Source organism: Triticum aestivum, chromosome 2B, assembly GCF_018294505.1.
Source record: "Triticum aestivum cultivar Chinese Spring chromosome 2B, IWGSC CS RefSeq v2.1, whole genome shotgun sequence".
In the NCBI taxonomy this organism is placed as follows: Eukaryota; Viridiplantae; Streptophyta; class Magnoliopsida; order Poales; family Poaceae; genus Triticum; species Triticum aestivum.
The window spans coordinates 222,041,383-222,055,760 of NC_057798.1; the positions used below are offsets into that span (position 1 = coordinate 222,041,383).

The 14,378-nt window shown below is 51.9% G+C and overlaps 2 protein-coding genes across 2 annotated transcripts; both read right to left on the reverse strand.

The window, feature by feature from the left end:
• Nucleotides 1–977: 977 nt before the first annotated feature.
• On the reverse strand, nt 978–2,037 carry LOC123041095 (uncharacterized). Its single transcript, XM_044463803.1, has 2 exons — nt 1,709–2,037; nt 978–1,596 (listed from the first exon to the last, which is right to left on the reverse strand). The coding sequence occupies exons 1-2, from the start codon at nt 1,986–1,988 to the stop codon at nt 1,478–1,480; spliced, it is 399 nt and encodes a 132-aa protein (XP_044319738.1). The 5' UTR covers nt 1,989–2,037; the 3' UTR covers nt 978–1,477.
• Nucleotides 2,038–6,633: 4,596 nt separating this feature from the next.
• On the reverse strand, nt 6,634–8,484 carry LOC123044472 (uncharacterized). Its single transcript, XM_044467210.1, has 2 exons — nt 8,126–8,484; nt 6,634–8,027 (listed from the first exon to the last, which is right to left on the reverse strand). The coding sequence occupies exon 2, from the start codon at nt 7,783–7,785 to the stop codon at nt 6,934–6,936; it is 852 nt and encodes a 283-aa protein (XP_044323145.1). The 5' UTR covers nt 7,786–8,027; nt 8,126–8,484; the 3' UTR covers nt 6,634–6,933.
• Between the last annotated feature and the right edge of the window lie 5,894 nt (nt 8,485–14,378).

The window sequence follows — 14,378 nt, forward strand, 5'->3', positions numbered from 1 at the left end:
CTATCAGCGGCATCAAATCAGGAAACGGCTCCACCGAATTTGGTCTCGTCAGTGCCATGCCGGAGACAACAAGATCCGAAGAGGAGTTCAACGCTTTCATCGCAGATCAAAGGAGCAACACACCTGCTTTTCTCCTTAACGACCTGCAAGGCTGGCAAAAAGTCACCACGCAGGTCAGATCGGGCCAGCAGCTCAACGAGGGATGCCAACGTAGACCAGGTGGAGGAGGGACTCGCCGTCGGCCTGGGGATGGAGGAGGGACACGCTGGCGGGCCGTCGATCCTGGGCACCGGAGGGAGAGGGTCAGGGGAGTTGCTTCGGTCGACGACGGATCGGGTCAGACGCATAGGTTTGGTCGCCGACGGAAGAGCTCGGAGGCGGGCGCTGGATCTGGGTCGACGACGCCTGTCGCGCTCGTCTCGCTCGAGCTGTGGCTTCTCTCCCCGACCTATGGGGTCGTGGCTTTTCTCCGCGTGGAAACGACGTGGTTCGGGCAGGGATCCCTCCCCCTCGTGTGTGACTAAATGGCATGGTGGGCTTACCTGGGTCAGTTCGACAGGTGGTTTTCCTGCACGGGGAAAAGGCAGGGATCCCCCCAGGATCCCATGCAACCAAACGAGGCCTCAGGATTCTAGACAGGCAGGAGGCAGAGAAACACGGATGATCGAGCCGTGCTCCTCCTACTCTCAGCTCGAAGCAGCGGACACGGCGGCCGACGGACCCTCGGAACCAACCAACTACCCCGACGTCGACCAATGAACCTGCAACCGCACGGGCCGACGAAAACAATCCCCGGTCCGGCCCAGGCATTAACCACGCCACCCGTGCGCGCGCCTCACCCATCCCCCCCCCCCCCCCCCCCCCCCCCCCCCCCCCCCCCCCCCCCCCCCCCCACACACACACACGTACTACGTGCGCGCGCGGTGGTCAGGTCAAATCACGCCTACCTCCCTTGCACGCGAGCCACAGGGAACACAGGATCAATCAAGCCATCTTTCAATGCCACACTCACAATTCTTTTCCCTCAACACCATCATCGCCGGTGTCTGGTGCTTACAGCCTTCTCTCTCGTATACAGGCACGCGCGGCCATTGACCCGGGCCACCAACCGAGCCTTACACGTGCCTCCCCCTTTTTTCCAAAAAGGAAAAGAAGAAAGAAGAGAAAAAGAAAAAAAAACCTTGCTTCGCAGAATCGCAGTGTCGGTGAAGGACACATGCGATGCTAGCGAGAGGGGAGCTCACCGGCCATGCACGCCATTTCCGTGCTCACAAGGGAGAGGCCGAGGGAACACCTACTTTTCTACTATCATGGCGACACGGAACTGCCGCTCGCTCGATCATCTTTATGTACACTAGAACGAGCCACCGACAGTCAGTCGAAGCATGTCGGGATCGGTTGCCGCCGGGAGGCCATCGGTACGTCGGAGCGCCGTGCTCGATCGACGGACGGCGGCAGGGACCGGCCGGCCGGTCGATCACTGCTTCAGCCGCAGCGGCGGCGGCGGGTGGGACTCGACGAGGATGGACCAGAGGATCTGCACGTCCTCACACGGGCACGACTTGACGTCCTCGTACAGGATGTAGATCCCTCTCTCTGTTACCACCACACAACCAAAAGCGACAATCAGCATCTGAATTTTGCAAACAAGAGCAATCTGAAAGCAAAGCGCGGAGAGACAGAGAGAGAGAGAGACGAGCGAACATACTCTTCTTCTGCGCGGAATGCACGCGAATCCAGAGCTTCTTGATGGGCGCCATGAGCGACCGCAGCCACCCCATGAACGAGACCCTGAGCTGAGCACTCTCCCCCAGCCGCCCTGCTCGTGCACTGACCAGCCGGGAGACGAGATGAAATAGCAACGCCAAGCTATCTTGTAGAAGGGACACGAGGAGGAGACGTGAGGGGGAAGAGATGGAGTCGCTTTGAGGCTCTGTGAAGTAAGTCCCTGCCCCTGCTTGGCTCTGCCCGGCTCGGCCACTATTCATAACATCACGTTGCCGGGCTTCCCTTGTATCCTAATCATAGGCTTTAACGCTCTTGGTGCCGCGTCGCCATCCATCCATATCTCCCCCTACGGATGAATAATGTAATAAACAAACGAATTGGCGCAGAAGCGTTGCGCTCGTTCGGTCGCGCCAATTTTTCTGTTTTCTCATCTTATTATTAGTCGAGGAGAAACGGAAGGGTGTCCCCTCGGCCCTGTCAGGTCAGGTCTTATTTAAGCTTTATGGCCGCCGTGGCCTACGCTGTCGGCAAAACGAGCCAGGAGTCCATTCGTCCGTGGCTCCACTGCTTTGTGGAGAGACAGAAACCACGCTTGGAACATTGGCATTTCAGCAGGGTTCATCGTTCCGAACGTGGCAAATTACTCGCCAGGCCGTCGGCGTGGCGCCCTTCTCCTGCTCCTGTATCTGTATGACGAGCAGCTCCTGCTACTGCTAGGCATTTGCACGTCCCAGTTACACAACAGCCACCACGCAATCATGGCATTTTTGCCCGTCGGTGAGCACTGAACAGGGCGTGGCACAGGCCAGCCATGACCCACAAGCTGGCGCCTACATGGCCTACTCCTGCTGCGTGCCCGTCCAGGTGTCCGTCCGAAGGTGAGCAGGGCGTCAGTTGGGGCATCGCCATTGCCCCACGGGCCAACATGAATAGTAGGAAAGAAGAAGAAGGAGAGTGCGACGGTTTAAGTATCTCGAGCGATCACGAGAGGAGGAGAAATCGTCAAACCGAGCGGAGAGAGAGGGAGAGGGACTGGCCTGTTTATTCATTCATTCAGTGGTTGCCTCCTCGCTTTCTCCCGTGCGGGGAAGCTTTTCCTTCCTTCTTTCGCCGTACCACGCAGCGACTTGCGGATCTCATGGGATCCACCCACGGAATGGAATCAGTGGAGCGCCAAGTCAATGTTTTTCCGTCCGTGCTTCGCACACCTCACTCGGGATATTCTTTGCTTGAGCAGACGATCTCCCCCCGCTCTACAACATGCTAGGCCAACCGACGAGCGCTTCTAGAGAATGGGTTGGTGCAAAGGCGTATGCAGTGTGCTGTGTGCGTGAAAGAAAATGATACGTACAACTGTTAACTGTGCTTTAAACGTAGCACATGTTAGGGTTTCACAATTTACAACACATGTAGACAGGGAAGATGGGGGGCTAGAAACACCTACAATTGTTTCAATTGTGTAGTATTTGTGTATGATGAGCCAAATGTCTTTATCTAGAAAAAATGCTGAGCCAAATGTGGTAGTAGGGGTGCAGGGCGGTGCCCGATCCGCCCCGCTTCGTAGGCAAAATAGATTTTGGTTAGTTATAAATCCCCTCTCAGATTTAGTTCAATTTGAACTAATCCTCTATTTATGCAGGACTTTGCGGGACACCCGCTTGCATCCCTATGTGGTAGTCATGATGGTGTCGGTTATTGTATTATGCGCATGTGTTTGTAGTCAGGATAAGTGAAGTTTAACATTATCTAGGTTGCTCTGGTGGGTGTGCAATACAGCTTTGCACCTCTCAGTGCGTGATATTCTGCTAAAGATACTGGCAGTGAGTTTAAAAACAGCCGGATCAAATAATTTGGACTAATATATCCTTAACGTGGAGCTCAGGGGGGTTCAGTCACCAGTCTCATTACTTTGAGGATATTTGGAGATCATCCTGTAAACTTTAGGGGTAGTTGAGAAAAGGATAGGACACTTGACAAAAATGCAGGCTCAACTTCGCTCACCTCACCTCACCACACTTGACAAAAATACAGGCTCAAAAAGATTGGACACTTGACAAAAAGATAGGTGTACGATGCAACTTTGCACCTCTCGGTGCATGATATTCTGCTAAAGGAACTGGCAGCGAGTATAAAAACAATTAGAATAAATAATCTGCACTAATATACCAGTATTGTGGTGCTCAGGGGCCAAGGGGGCATCAACAACAAAAAGGTACTCATTCCGTCCTAAAATTAGTGTCTCAAATTTATGCTAACTTTTGTACGAAGTTATACTAAAGTTAAGACATTTATTTTTGAGACAGAGGGAGGATGTTCAGTAACCAGATTCATTACTTTGAGAAGGGATCATCCTGTAAACTTGGTAGTTGTGGAAACGGTAGGACATTTCACAAAAATTATAGGCCCAACTTTCACCTTTTAACTAGTACTAGTAAGTTGCGGAACCGGCTCCTCTACCGTGCCGCTGGGCACGGCAGAGTGCCGTGCCTTCTTACGCAAGAGCGTGCACATATGGGCCAGAAAGGCCTCCTAATGCATCACGCGGCAGCACAGGTCAACAATTAACTATTTTCTTTTTTGCTAAAAAACTAATTAACTACGTACTTCCCAACTCTTAAGAAAACTATTTCCTTTGTCTAAAAAAACTATTTCTCCTATGAAATACTAATTTACTGTTATTGTCTCAAAAGACTAATTACCTACTCCCTCCGTTCCTAAATATAAGTCTTTTTTAAACATTTCAATATGAACTACATACGAAACAAAATAAGTGAATCTATACTCTAAAATATGTCTATATATATCCTTATATAGTTCATATTAAAATCTTGAAAAGACTAATATATAGAAACGGATGGAGTATTAATTAATACATATGAGCAACATTCTAAAATGGAAATGAACTCATACTAAAAAAATGATTTTATTGGTATTGGTATCGTTCCGTTTCATTTTTTTTCTTTTAGCCAACATGTTCAAGCAGACATGTGTTAAAGTTTCTAATATATATACATATATATGTACATACATATATACATACATACATACATATATACAGACATGTGATAAAGTTTCTATTTTTATTTGTTATTGTTTTATCAGCTTTATTGGCACGTTTATATTTTTGGTGGATTTTTTTTGTTTTTTTCATGCTACTTGCGGCAGAGAGGGCGAGGGCCTCCGCCAGCTGCGGCTGGTAGTCCGCCTCCGCCTTGCGTCGCTCCTCCTTAATGGAGGTCTGCATGGCTGCCGCAAACACCGCCTGGTAGGCAGCCTCCTCCTCCTGCTTGACGACTGGGGGCGGCGGGGGTTGGTGTCGTGGTGTTGGATGCTGCGGCGCCGTTGCTCCTCCGGTATCTGACGCTGCTCCGACATGAGTAGCTCCCGCCGCCTGCGCATCTCCACCGCATGTGCCCGCTGCGACCGCGGCACCGAGATCCGATGCGGATCCAGATGACAGTCGTGCGGTACGGTCACATCCAGTTACGACAGCAGCTGCCTGTACTGGCAGTGCCATCGCGCCTGGTGCACCAGAATGTGCAGCCGTTGCCTGGCAGGGCGGGCAGGCGCTGGCGACGACGGAGTAGGAACTGGCAGGGGTGAGCTTCCCTTGTTCTTGCCGGGGCCGCCGAAGAAGCCCATGGGTAGGGTTTGCTATGTCGCCGGTGAGGGAGCGTGCAACTAAATATGGATGGGCAGCAGAAGCGGAAGTGGATGTGCCCCCCCCCCCCACACGCTAGATTTAAAAAGGACGACCCATGTAGCTTCTAGTCGCTGACGCGTGGGCCCGCACGCGGTAGGTGGACGCGTTAAATATGACGGAGTGCGGTGGTTGGCCGACCAACGTGTGGTACCGCGGCGGACACCGAGAAGACGCGCGACGTGTCTTGGGGCCTGAAATGCATCCGCACGGACACGAAGCAGGCACATTTTGAATTTGGGTCGGCGCGTTGGGCCGGCGTTTTTGTCCGCGGCGACGCAAACGAACATGGACGGTCGAAATGGGTCGCCCTGTTGGAGTTGCTCTTAGTATTTTATAGAGAAAATAGTTTGTTAGGGGTTGGGAAATAGTTAACTACTTCCTCCGTCTCAAAATATAAGAACATTTTTTACACTAGTATAATATCAAAAACGTTCTTATATTATGGACGGAGGGAGTAGTTTTTAGGGCCGGGAAATAATTAAAAAAATGACTGTATGGAAATAGTTAATTAGTTGGCCTGTGTAGCCCTGTGATGCATCATGTTTTTTTTTTTTTGAGGAAACTGTGATGCATCAGATGAACGGCTGGGCTGTTAAGATGGATTTTCGGCCAGGAGTGAGGCCCTTCTGGCCCATATCAATGCACAGGCTGGGCGTATGAGAAGGCACGGCACTCTGCCGTGCCCAGCGGCACGGTAGAGGAGCCGGTTCCGTAAGTTACACGTGCCTTGCACGCACAGTGAAGTGCATCCAGATTCAACGGTAATGTACCACATTATAACAGACAAACATATACATTCTGAGTCACACGCAAATGAATTTAATATGTAGGTTTCTCATCACCCATCCCATTCAAAATCAAATTATAACTACATAATAGTTGATGACTGTGTGGTATATACTACAAAACTCCTATGAAATATATAAGAACAAGTGATTGCTCCCTTTGCAAACAAATTAGATTTGGGAAATATGTTGCATTGGCTTTGAACCAAAACAAAACAAGTTCAAGTAAAAATAAATGCCAATTCTTTTGGAAGAGCAAAACTGGTGAGAACTAAAGTATAGAAGAGTCTAGAACAAATGAGAAGTGTATGTGTTATGCGCATATTGTACAACGCAAATGATAAAATAAACATGAATGGTGATTCTTTTATCTTTTAACATAGAAAAACTTGAAGAATTGAAGAATGGAAGAGTATAGAACAAATGAGAACTCTCAATTGCAAAGAATGCTTGGCTGTTCACAATGCGCAAGCTGGCATGGAAAGACAAATGGAACACTAGAATCAGCCAAGCATTCCACCACTCATTGGCATTGCCAAATCATATGGATAGATCAAAACCCAACTTGCTAACCACCACTAGAACTAGAACAAACAACTAAGAAACATGAAAACTTGCACAAGGTTTTGTTAGGCTTGCTAGATCCTATATTCAACTGTTAGGATTCGTTCATCCGATGTAGAGTAATCGAAGAAATCTGCCATCGCGCTTTTGCTACTAAACCTTCCATGCATGAAGTATCAAAGTAAAACCAAATCGATGCACTTGACGCTCCTTTTCATCCTGTGAGGATGGCCTTGACAAAAACTTCTCCATGGATCGGCCTGACTGAAACAAGAACACAGCGCATCCATTCGACGGACCAAATAGCCAATCGTGCACATCCCAGAGCACCTCCACGGGCAGGCCATCAACATAGAACGTCTGGTTTCCTCTGAACTTCCATGCAAGCCTCTTTACCTGCAGCACTCTCTTCTTCCCAATCCTGATCTCCAGGCTTGGATCCTTCGTCCCTGACGTGTCACATTCTATGGTGATATGATGATGCTGACCAATGTCCGAAAACCGAGCCTTTGTGCAGTACACCTTCTTCCCGTACGTGTGCTCCTTCCTGGCTATCATGGCTGCATCACAAGGTAAAGCATCCGAAGACGCCTTGTGATCCCCCACCCTGGGCATGTCCCCGAGCACAAGGACAGCCTCGAGATCAAAGATGAGAGCAACATAGTATCCTTGGAGCGGCTCCGGCCCACCCGCAAACTTGGCCGAGGAGAGGTCCCAGAGGATGTCCAGGGCGCCGCCGTCCACCTCCATGGCCTTGGAGCCTTTCCTCTTGGAGAAGAGCCATGGCTTTATCTCTGTCTTGCAGAGGCAACGGCCCGAGGAATCGTGGACGGCGACGGCCAGAGCCTGCCCCATGGCCGCCCTGCTCCAGGTGACGGTGACCCTGCAGGATTTGCCGCGCAGGCGGGCCAGGTAGGCGCACTGCACCATGCTCTGGGCGCTTGAGGAGGAGGGGTGGGCGACTTGAACGCCGGTTTGGCTGAGGCAGGACGCGAGATCTCTCATGGCGACGGTTGCGAGCTGCAGCCCACGCCTTTGCGGCTTTTCGCCGAACACCAGGTGTGCAGCGAGCGCAACCGCCCTGTTTTGGTTGACGCCCGGTCACGCGCAGGAGCGTGTTCTGCTGGGTCGGATGCAGAACATCTTCATGCTTTGAGGTCTGAAAAATGGTAGTGATCCGTCAGAACCGCATCTGTAGCACAAAGATTTGCCCCGCAAGATGTAACCCCTGTTCGTGGACCTGGAATCTGAAACACACAAACAATGGCAAATGAAGGCCAGTCGAACAGAAAAGCCGCAACCTTGGAGACCAACCAACGGGATGGGAAAAAAGAAAACAGCAAACCTCTCTCAACGAGATGTAGAAGAAGATACCACCAGCTCAATCGCAGCAGCGAAGAAGAACAACGAAGTGCAGGTGCCCCCTTCCTTCAGTAGTCAGGTAGTAGTAGTAGTAGTAGTAGTACTCAGGTGCAGTAAAATACTGGCAGTAGGCAGTGTGTCTGCCATTTCATCCTTCCTTTCTTTCTTTCCCTTTTGCTTGGGCTCAAGCGGAAGCTAAGCTGGCCGTGTTGGAGTGACCAAAAGCAAGCGGGCGGAAAGAAGAGGACAAGCATAGGAGGGCGACCGCGGGCACCGGTAGGGTAGGGTGGCCTTGGGGAATGTGGGCAGCGCAAAAGACGGGGAGGCGCGCGCGGGCAGCAACAAGCTGCTGCCGAGACCAGACAGACAGGTCTCGGGCTGGGGAGAGCCTGAGATGCTGCCGCGGTTGCACTGTCCAATCACAGGACGGCGAAGGTCGTCCCTCTCCGCGGACACGTGAGCTCCACCTGATCCGCGTCTTCCGCGGCTGGGCGCACACGATGATGGCCCCGTATGATGCGGAAATTGTTTTGTTTGCTTGGGCGTATACATAATCAATCTCGCATGTTAAGAGCAACTCGATGCCAGAAGCGGTGAATAGAGAACATGTATACTGAGGTACAAGCTGGAGCGCCTAGAACATTAGCGAGGACAACGGGCACATGTAAACTGGTTGGAGAAGGCAGACAAAAACACATGTTATTTCGATTTTTCTGGTTCTTTTCAAGAAGAAAAAATTACAGCCTTACAGCGTTTGGGGGCGCGACATGTGTGGTGAGATAATTCTGCGCATAAGCTTTTTTAAACTGGTTATAAGATTATTATTTTTCTATTTTTTAATACAGTACAGATGTGGGCGTTCATACATACGCACATACACTCACTCATATGAATGCACGTACGCACACGTTGCGCCACAAACGACTTTGTAGAACGTCTCCTGCTTGGACGAAGAATGCGGACGAGACAAGAGGCAACTACAAAACAATTTTATGTTACACGTATGGGACGTTAATTCAAAGTGCTCCATCGATCCCTTAAACATATACATCGGGTTGTAGGGTTGTGCCTTAACCCATGACCTTACCGAACTACTCACACATGAAGATCAGATCACAAGAAGAAATTATCGAAGAACACATCATGAGGATTTATTGATTGATAATATGTCTTGCGATAGTTGTCGGATGTGATACACGATTACAAAGTATGACTAGTTGGTTCAGACGGTGGTGGAGATGGTGACGGCTATGGAGATGCGAAATCACGGTGGCTAGGATTGCTGATGAAGATGGAGGTCTCTACGATTACTTGCGGGTTGTTCTGTAGCAGTTAGGGCATGTTTCTCCCTAATGGTTTTTGTTATTGATGACAATGCTATTTGCAGACAAATCGTGTGCTCTGAGCATTTCAAATATTCCATCATATGCCACAAGACAATTTATTCCCCTCGGTGTTATAGAGAGAAGACGGTTTCTTTCCGGCATTTCTTTTTCGATGGATTTGAGTCGTAGGAAAACCGTACTATTAAGAGGGGGTCCGCTTCGGAAAGGTCAACACGTGCACAATCCCATACGCACCCACATACCCTTCGCCGCATCTTTGGAGTTTCCACTGTTTTCTATTGTAAGACTGGTTGAGGCTACTAGCGGTAGTACCGCTGTCGACGTTCTGGGATCGGGAGTACCCAAATCTGCCTGCCTGCGGCCCAGTGCGTGGGCTCATCGACAGCCCGGTACGGCCCAGCTACGACAACTCCAAGACAAGACCCTCGCGAGGGCCCCCGACCTCGCGAGGGGAACGATGCCAGGACCTCCAGAGGAGCGGCCTCCCCAGGCTGCCTACCGAGGAGCGGAGATCTCTATGCAAGCCTCCCGCCTTGTGAGGCCATGATGACGTGAGCCATGATGACGTGAGCCATGACGACCAAGGCTAGGCGGGCGCCAGCGGGCGCAGAGGGACATTTCCTCTTCGGTGCTAAAGAAGCAAGGGCAAGCGCAGGTTCCCAAGGAAGGCCCCAAAGCTTTCCATTCTGGTGCACAAGACCAAGACCACGAGCTCGGCAGGACGGATGTCATCACGGAGCACCTCTGTGTCACGACCAGAAGCTTTGCAGGCGAAGACCACCATTCGTCAGGCTAAGATGTACTATTTGTCCCCTTTCAAAATTGGCAGTTGTGGGTTCCCTTCTCCCCAGTTATAAGGGAAGAGGACTGAGGCCACTATAATATGGTCTAGCCATCACCATAGAGGGAGAGATTGGATTGGACCCTTTCCATCCTCACAACTCGAGCCCTCACGAGGTCGCTCATCCACTCTACTAGTACATCATCTACCTCCTCGTGAGGCCAACCCACCACAAAGAAGGAATAAGGTTTTACACCACAAGGTGGCCCGAACCTGGGTAAGCCACCGTGTTCATCTTCTTCCCCGTTCACACGGACTCTACGAGGCTTAGCTATGAGGTGATGAGCGAGAGGCTAGAGCTTAGGTACATCTTCGCACACACCCCAGAGTTCGAACCTTCTAGGGTCTGTGGAGCCCGGAATCCGACATTTGGCGCGCCAGGTAGGAGCGTGTCGAAATCCTCCTTCCAGTTCCACTTCACCTCCGCTCTGTCGTTCCCATGGCCGACGCCTGCCGAGTCCGCGCCGAGCGCCGGGCTGCTCGCGTTGCTTAGACGGCGGCCGTGGGCCACAACATCCCGCGCCGCTCTCCTTCTCTCGTGGATAACGCGGCCACTGACCCTGCTGCTCATGAGCAGCAAGATTCGTCACTGCCACCCTCCGTGCGGTGAGATAGCCGCACCGCTCCGTCGTCCCTCACTCCCGCCGCGGCGTCGTCCTCCCACGCTCGCCCCGCACCACCCAGCGTAGCTGCCACCTCGACCTGGGCAACGGGTTGCGCGTCTGCTTTAACATCCTGGGTCTCAATAGGGCCGCTTCGCAGGACCTCTTCTGGTCGTCACGCATCGGCCGGAGTGGGGGCTACCCCTACAACTACATCCGCATGCCGTTTGACCTCGTGAACGTGGGAGCTACGTACCAACGCCTTGTGCAGGCCATGCATGCGTCTCACGAGACCCAGTGGCAGGCGGTGATGGCTCAGGAGGCCTCAGAGCCTTGCGAGCCCCCCTTGGCTTCTTGGGCCTCTCGAGCCTCCGAAGCCCTCAGGATCACGAGGATCAAGCTTCATCGACTTCCTCGACGCTTCACCAGCACCATTGCCAGGTGACTTTTTGGTTTGTTCAGTTGAGGGCGCCCCTCGGGCTGCATTATCCTCAAGGTGTTAGGGCCCTACCCTGCAGCTGTATCGTTTTGCGCATGTATCATAACTGGCTCTGCCTTTTATGAATTCCCTAAGTATTTCAAACTACTCGTCACCACGAATGTCGTTGCGCCCTTACAACCCTGCCCTCGGCCGCCTCATGATTAAGGATTGGCACGGCGTCTGTGCTCGGGTCCGTCCCTGCATCATTGATAAATCCAAGCGACCGAGCTCTATCTCGCGGGCCAATCTCATGCACGTCACCTCCCGGGGTCCTTCATGCTTTGTTCTCGCATGAGCTAATCGGGAGTGGGCAAGTCAGGGCGCGTGGCTCGGTTCGTTGAACTGCAACTCGGCGCTTCGCCGTCGCAGGAGCCGTGCGTCGGGTGTCTTTCCTCGGGATTGTTGCATGAGAAGACTGGGCACGGCGTCTATGCTCAAGCCCGTCCCTGCAGCGTCGACAAACCCAAGCGACTGAGCTCCGTCTGGCGGGCCGGCCCCGTTCGCGTCACCTCCTGGGGTCCCTGGTGTTTGGCCTTCGGCACAGGTCGCCCCCATCACACAAGTTTACTAAGCACGCCCCTCTCCAGAAAATTCAGGCGCAACCCACCTTGAGATAGGGCCTCGCGAGTCCCGTGCTGACTTAGTCACGCATACGAATGAAACAGGGTTGTACACGCCCGGAGACTCTAACACAGAGCTCCCTACCCACGCTCAAGTGGAAGCCCCATGCTCCGCGCTGGCGGACGACACGGTTGCTCAGCGGCTATGCCCACGCCCAAGTGGAAGCCCCATGCTCTGCGCTGGTGGATAAACAACTGAGGGCGCCTCGGCGGCTACACCAACCTCAGGATAGCCTTTTGGCTCTTCGCACAGTCCTTCACGCAGCATTCCCCTGGGATGCAACGTGCGAGGGGGCTCGACACGGGGGCTACGCTCAGGCCAGGCCTGGCGCGCGCCACCTCACCAGGTCCTTGGTACCTGGTCTTCTCGCGTACCTCCCAGGAAAAAGCTGGCGGGGAAAGGTATGGAGGGATGCTCGCACGCCAAGGGGGGCCGAGAGCATCGCGACTCAGGGGCCTCACTAGTCACGTAGCCCCTCGCCCCTTGGTGTCGTCCTGGCGATACGAACGGCCCAACGGCCGTCGAGGTATGCACGGGGCTAGGCCCTGCCGACGCAGAGCACAAAGGAGGGCTCCGACTTAACCTCGTCGTCGCCCATGTTTTCTTCATGAGGGCTGCTTGCATGTCAAGGGGGATCCCTGAGCATCATGACTCAGGGGCCTCACTAGTCACATAGCCCCTCGCCCTTGGTGTCGCCCTGGCGATCCGGACGCCCCAATGGCGGTCGAGGTATGCGCGGGGCTGGGCCCTGCCGATGCAAAGCACAAAAGCCAACAAGAAGGAAACCAAGCACGGAAAGGAAATCAGGGAGTTCAAACAATTATTACAAGCACCAGATGTTTTGCAAATTCAAACAAGTCTGACGCCTCCACGAGGAATGGTAAATGTCGCAGGGTAAAATCTAGGAGGAAGGGTCATCATCGCCATGGCCGTCACTACCACCGTCCCAGTTACAGGGAGTCTGTCGTCAACGTCGTTGCCGCCGCTGTCGCCACTGCTGGCCTCCACTGCCTGAGGCTCTGTGTCAGGAATGTAGGTGAACTTCTTCAGCAGCACATCCACGTGGCCCTTCATGGCAGCTGCAGTGGTCGCGCGGGACTCGAGAGCAACCAGGTGGATCACCGCGTCGAAGTTGAAGCCCGGATTCTGGAGGTAGAGGTGGATGAAGACGCGCGTCGCAACCGCGGAGAAGAGTGAGCGGCACTCCTCCTCTAGGATGGAGGTCACCTCGGCGGCAGCTGAAGGAAATATGCCCTAGAGGCAATAATAAAGTTATTATTTATTTCCTTATTTCATGATAAATGTTTATTATTCATGCTAGAATTGTATTAATCAAAAACTTGATACTTGTGTGAATACATAGACAAACAGAGTGTCACTAGTATGCCTCTACTTGACTAGCTCGTTGATCAAAGATGGTTGAGTTTCCTAGCCATAGACATGAGTTGTCATTTGATCAATGGGGTCACATCATTAGGAGAATGATGTGATTGACTTGACCCATTCCGTTAGCTTAGCACTTGATCGTTTAGTATGTTGCTATTGCTTTCTTCATGACTTATACATGTTCCTATGACTATGAGATTATGCAACTCGCGTTTACCGGAGGAACACTTTGTGTGCTGCCAAACGTCACAACGTAACTGGGTGATTATAAAGGTGCTCTACAGCTATCTCCGAAGGTACTTGTTGGGTTGGCGTATTTCGAGATTAGGATTTGTCACTCCGATTGTCGGAGAGGTATCTCTGGGCCCGCTCAGTAATGCACATCACTATAAGCCTTGCAAGCATTGTAACTAATGAGTTAGTTGCAGGATGATGTATTACGGAACGAGTAAAGAGACTTGCCGGTAACAAGATTGAACTAGGTATTGAGATACCGATGATCGAATCTCGGGCAAGTAACATAACGATGACAAATGGAACAACCTATGTTGTTATGCGGTTTGACCGATAAAGACCTATGTTGTTATGCGGTTTGGCCAATATGAGCATCCAGGTTCCGCTATTGGTTATTGACTGGAGACGTGTCTCGGTCATGTCTACATAGTTCTCGAACACGTAGGGTCCGCACGCTTAAAGTTCGATGACGGTTATATTATGAGTTTATGTGTTTTGATGTACCGAAGGTAGTTCGGAGTCCCGGATGAGATCGGGGACATGACGAGGAGTCTCAAAATGGCCGAGACATAAAGATCGATATATTGGACGACTATATTCGGACTTCGGAAAGGTTCCGAGTGATTCGGGTATTTTTCGGAGTACCGGAGAGTTACGGGAATTCGCCGGGGAGTATATGGGCCTTATTGGGCCATACGGGAATCGAGGAGAGAGGCCAAAAGGAA

Bases quoted from the DNA above. Each gene is read 5' to 3' on its own strand.
- LOC123041095 (XM_044463803.1), bottom strand. From the start codon at position 1,988: ATGAATAGTGGCCGAGCCGGGCAGAGCCAAGCAGGGGCAGGGACTTAC. The intron at 1,597-1,708 runs GTATGTTCGCTC...TGGTGGTAACAG, and splicing joins GCATTCCGCGCAGAAGAAGA to AGAGAGGGATCTACATCCTG.
- LOC123044472 (XM_044467210.1), bottom strand. From the start codon at position 7,785: ATGAGAGATCTCGCGTCCTGCCTCAGCCAAACCGGCGTTCAAGTCGCC.